Here is a 5329-nt window from a genome sequence, read left to right on the forward strand (position 1 = left end):
TGAATAATCAAACTTACCATGTTGTCAAATTATTTATTCAACCCCTTTGTTTCATTTGTTCCTTGACTTTGCAGATGAAGTACCACAAGTCAGTTAAAATTAGTCAGGCAACCAGATGAACAAACACATTTTTCCCATTTCTGCAGCTAAGCCAGTTGCTGACTTGATGTGGCCCTTGTCATACAGAGGTTTGAGTGAGCAGTAAGACAAAAACATGCTGATTATTAGTCACCTTTGATTTATTCCAATTGCCACTTAATATAGTTCAATATATTTGTTTCTCTTTTTATTAGAGAACCTTTTTGTCCTTAAGGTACAGCAGCACGGAAATTCATTTCACCTTTTAAATGCCTTTACAATAGTCAAATCCTCAATGCAATGAACAGAGCAGGTTTATCTGTGAAATTCAAATTTGTGTGTAAGCACAATAGGCCAAATTGGTTCCCCGATTAGGAGCCACAGCAATAATTACTCTGGACTAAGCTCACCTCAAGTAGGCCTTGAACAGAAGTAGCTTGCATAATTTTTGTCATTAGCATAAAGACAAAACATCCATTGGTAATATTGACGGCTAAACAGGTCCCTGCAATCTTTACACTGACATTTCTTTCTCTCCTTCAGACAATTCCCAATTTCCATGAGCACACTCACACATCTATCAGCTGGGTCTATTTAGCTGCTGTGTATGAACAATCATTCTGTGCTTGAAACGCATCAACTTTCTACTGTAGACATTATGTAAATCTCTTCTCCTTCCAAAATAAATATAGCCCGGAAACACACCATGGTTTCTTAGAAAACGTCCCTTATAATTGATGACAAATTAAAGACCGTACAAGAGAAAGAAACTGCATCTGAGATAACATTACTGTAGGTCTTGGCTAAATATGATGAATAATAAGAGATATCCTCACATCTTGGAATGCATTGCAATGCAAATCTCTTTCGGCAGACTCATTTTGTGCCTGAAGTTGTATTCAGATATTTCAAGACATGGGTGATATTGACTCCATGGATTAACAGTTGTGAACTTGACAGACAAGCCTGCATTGCATCAGGATTTTCAAAAAACACCTAAACAAATGACATAAATCCACTGTGCATCAAAGGGGTTATTGGTGGGATTTTACTGGTAAAAAACGTGATTCAGGGAATCTGTGAGGCATCCAAGACAAATGTTCCAAAAGATGTCTTCTCTGGATTTATGCTTCGGCAGTTGTTGGAAGAACTCTCACGAACAGAGTTTTGGTGTCTAAGGATTTTACTGATAAATCAGCTGGCAGCTCTGAAAAGCAGAGAAAAACAAACAGTTACAACGTATGTTTGTTTATAATTATGGCTAAAATTAAACGCGGAAAAACATTTAAGCAATCACAAAAGATTTCTTTTTTTTTTAAACCCTCCAAAGATCTTAAAGCGCCCATATTATGCTCATTTTAAGGTTCATAATTAGGGGTCCAAGCCCAAGGCTGTAAGGACCGTGGCAGCAAAGCTAAGCGGTTCCCACAGCAGGGCTGTGTAATCCTATTGTTTTTCTAAGGATTATTCTTCTCCGGCTGGCAAAAAAACATATGCCAGCTGACAGTAGCAGACAGTTTTCTCTTAGTCAGGAATTAAAACATAATAACAAACCCACTCTCTAAACTACTTTCTTACCTTCATGTTAGATGATGAAAGTAAGAACTATCAATCAGATTTTCACCTCACCGCTGAGAAGGACTTACCTTAAAATCAGTTTAAAAGTCTTCTAAGTGGATGCTAAAGTCAATATGATATAGTCATCATCTTTTCCTCTTACCCTCAGTGAGGTCCTGGTCCAGGTAGAGTTTGAGCCGTCTGCTGCGGAGGCCGAAAACCTTGGCAGCCTCAGATAGCAGGCCTGAGTAGTCAAGCCCATTTTGGCCCACTGGGTTCGCCAGCAGGAGGGTGCCCACCTCTCCTGTCTGGCCCTCTGGAGGAGACAGGAAGAATGTTGAAGAGAAGTGAAACAGACAGACTTTATTTCCTTCCCAAATTAAGAAATGATTGGCTTGTTAGTGAAGCTTGTTCACAAGTCCTGGAAAGGTAACAATCCTAAGCCATGGGAAAAGGGAAGAAAACAGAGAGAAGGAATGATAGATCAAAAAGAAAGGTAGAGAGAGTGAGGCAGGCTGATCAATTGATAGACGTAGTGTCAAAGGGGCAAGGTGAAAGGGTTTGAGTGTGAATGACTTAATGGGTAAAGCTGGATTATGGTACATTGCCTGCAGTACAGAGTGCAACACACAATGAGTGTATTCGGGAGGTGGAAAATAACTAAGCACATTTATTTAACAGCTAAAGTTTCTAGTTACTGTATAGATTCAGATTTCATACACAAAACATATGATCAACCTGAAAAATATGAAGATTAAAGGAATAGTTTGACATTTTGGGAAAATACTTTTTCCCGTATGATAATGTAATACACTAAAAACAGACAGCACAAAAGCAGCACAGATCTAGAGCAAGAAAGCAAAATAAAAGTATAAATCGAATCAATCTGTATTGTTTCCAAGTGGGAATTTGTTTTGAGGCCACAGGAGTCATGTAAATGACAAACAGTGAAACAACAGGCATACAGTTATTATTTTACATGTCTAACTATCCCTTTAAAATTAGCTCCATCTTAAACATGAATGAAGGAAATTAATTTGTGATTTTTGTATAGTGGTATTGCTAATTTAACTTCAGTAAAAGATTGCAGTATTTTTTCCCGTTAGAACTATTGAGAGATGTACAATGTCTGGGTCAGACAGTGATCAGTGCGTCTAAAGCAAAGGATCTGATCTGATGTGTTGGAGCTATGATGCACACATGTTTTTTCTCTCCATATCATCCACGTTATCATGAAGATAAATCCAGCAGTAACACCTTGTAAATCAAAATTTGTTCTTAATGTTAACGTGACACGTACGTTCACATACTCACACTTGTGGGTAATCTGTGATTTATAAAGAGAACATTGCTTACAGATGTGCGTGCGCACGGTCTTATAAATCCAAAGTTTTTTTGGGCATACGTGATTTTTGGCTTTTGGGCACACTTTTAGTAAGGATCCTATGCACAGTTTTATAAATGAGACCCCAGGGGATTTGTTGCTTACAATTCAAAAGAGTAATGGCAGCCTTATAACAAGCCAGAATGACTGATGGACTTATCATCTGTGCATGGCTGTATGTACAGTAAGTGAGTGTGTGTGTGTGTGTGTTTGTGTGTGTGTGTGTCTGTGTGAATATCTCACCAGCTGGTTGTGCGTTGCAGAGCAGCAGGTTTACATAAGGACACAGGAGGGTGTTGGTGGTGAGGGTAGGGCCAGGGGAGGAAGAGCCTGAAGTCACTGACAAAGTGTTACCGCTCAAAGCCTGAAGGTCCATCTTGCTTGTCAACTCTGTAATAAACACACAAATGCACACACAAGCGCAGAGAGAACTTTTAGAATTTCATTTGGGTTACTATGGAGTAAATCATCAGACAAAGTAGCATTACAGTTGTAGCTAGCTAACTTTGATAGGGTTAGCTTGTCGGCTCAAAGGCTTAACCTATTTATTTATTCAATGATGCTACACCAGTTATACTGCATATCATTTTACAGGGTCCATACTGTAGTTAACTACAATCATTAAAAAATGCTACAACAGTAAAGGTTAGTTACTTTAGTCTTTACATGAGGATGTAGCAAGAAGATGGCTATAGATGACCCACAGTCAATCAATTAATATGAGATGGCAGATCTTTCTACCGTAACAGTGATTTGCCGCATTTAAGTCTTTCTGAGGGGCCATAACCAGTTCTCACCAGTCCCGCCGTTGAAGAATCTGAGCTGGGTGTTATTTGTTCCAAAGATGCTGCTGCACACTCTCTTCAGCTTGTCCAAGTCAAGTTGGTTATCCCCTTTGGGGTTCTCCAAGAGCACCACCCCCTCTGAACAAGAAACCAGTCGGACAAGAATTGCAGATAAGATACGGAAAAATGGTGTGGTACATATTCTGTTTAGGATTTTTAAGACCTATACAAATATTTAGTTATTTAAAAATCCATTAGGCCGATATATCAAAATGTTATTGTCACAACAGAACATCAAAATATATTAAAGTTCTGATAAATTAAATGTATAAAAATACAAACTTGAAATATGAAACTTAAAGTCCTTTGAACAAAAACACATTAACAAAAAAAAAAACAGCGTTGCCAACCACAAGTGTTGTTGAGTGCCCTTTGGTGGTCAAACTATGCAACGGAAACACTCACAACATGATTGACGCTCAGTTTCTTTTTTTTAATATTCATTTATCTGAATCATTTATTCAGATGATGAATGAATATTTAAAAAAATATTTTTTAAATTGGCCATTATAAATGCCGATACCATTAGATTGGGAAATGCCTAATATTGGCCAATAATATCGGCCCGCTGATATATTGGTCGGGTTCTAATCCTATTATCGCCACTAACAGCACATGTTCAATTTTCCCCAAAATGTAAAATAACCTAAAAGCAAACTTCTATTGACAGTTAAACAGTTTGACGACCAACCCATGTGCTACCTTGTTCTTTGTTGTTGACCTTCACCCTGACGTTCATAAAGGCGCAAGCTGGTCCATTTAGAGGAGGCAGAGGGGCTGAAGATCCCTTTACTATGGTTAACTCCAAGTCTGAGCCCTTCAGCTGCAACAACAACGACAACAAATAGTATAAGAAATACGACTAGTGTATGACAGAGGCAAAGAGAGAAAGACGTTCTGACTTTTTATGTTCTTTAAACTAAAAATCTATATATGACTTTGATACACATTCAGAGTGGGTATATGGGAATCACTAAATGGAAATTTTTGGTATCACTCGCTTACACATAGTCTCATTGTTACCAGCATGTTTCATAAATGGTGAAACGCTGTGGTACACAACAAGCTGTCTGTTAAACTGCACTTGTATCATAGTACAGGGAACAATAATCCTACTTGCCCTGAAGTGTCCTTTCATACCTGAGTCTTTTCTTCTATGATGACGCTGGCAGTCTTGGGGACAGGAAAGGGCAACAGGGGAGCCTTGGTGGTAGCCAGGATAAAGTCAGTGTGAGCCTGGATCACAGCTCCCAAGTACTCCCCCTCTGGTTGGCAGTGGTAGTACACAGTTATCTCATCTGAGGGCACCAAATGACCCTGTGAGACAAGAGATTGAGAGACAGGTTGTCTAAGTCTGTAGCTTTTGGGGTGGGGGACAAGGTGAAGGCTGGGGGTGTGGCCTTGAACAACTGTCACTTTGCTTGATAGCCAAGATGTCTATCTCTCATGGGTGGGCCAAATTCTC

The 5329-nt window shown here is 39.0% G+C and overlaps 1 protein-coding gene across 1 annotated transcript in view; it reads right to left on the reverse strand.

Moving 5' to 3' along the window:
• Positions 1 to 221: 221 nt before the first annotated feature.
• The window catches only part of iars1 (isoleucyl-tRNA synthetase 1), a 57071-nt gene continuing 51963 nt past the window's right edge, over positions 222 to 5329 (reverse strand). The window contains exons 29-34 of the mRNA XM_032512772.1: positions 5005 to 5181; positions 4567 to 4687; positions 3817 to 3942; positions 3263 to 3409; positions 1799 to 1951; positions 222 to 1285 (exon numbers count right to left, since the gene is read on the reverse strand). Of these exons, the coding sequence (XP_032368663.1) occupies positions 1203 to 1285; positions 1799 to 1951; positions 3263 to 3409; positions 3817 to 3942; positions 4567 to 4687; positions 5005 to 5181 (807 nt within the window). The 3' untranslated portion in view covers positions 222 to 1202. The remainder of the gene's footprint in view (positions 1286 to 1798; positions 1952 to 3262; positions 3410 to 3816; positions 3943 to 4566; positions 4688 to 5004; positions 5182 to 5329) is intronic.

The sequence above is a fragment of the Etheostoma spectabile genome, chromosome 4, assembly GCF_008692095.1.
Source record: "Etheostoma spectabile isolate EspeVRDwgs_2016 chromosome 4, UIUC_Espe_1.0, whole genome shotgun sequence".
Lineage (NCBI taxonomy): Eukaryota > Metazoa > Chordata > Actinopteri > Perciformes > Percidae > Etheostoma > Etheostoma spectabile.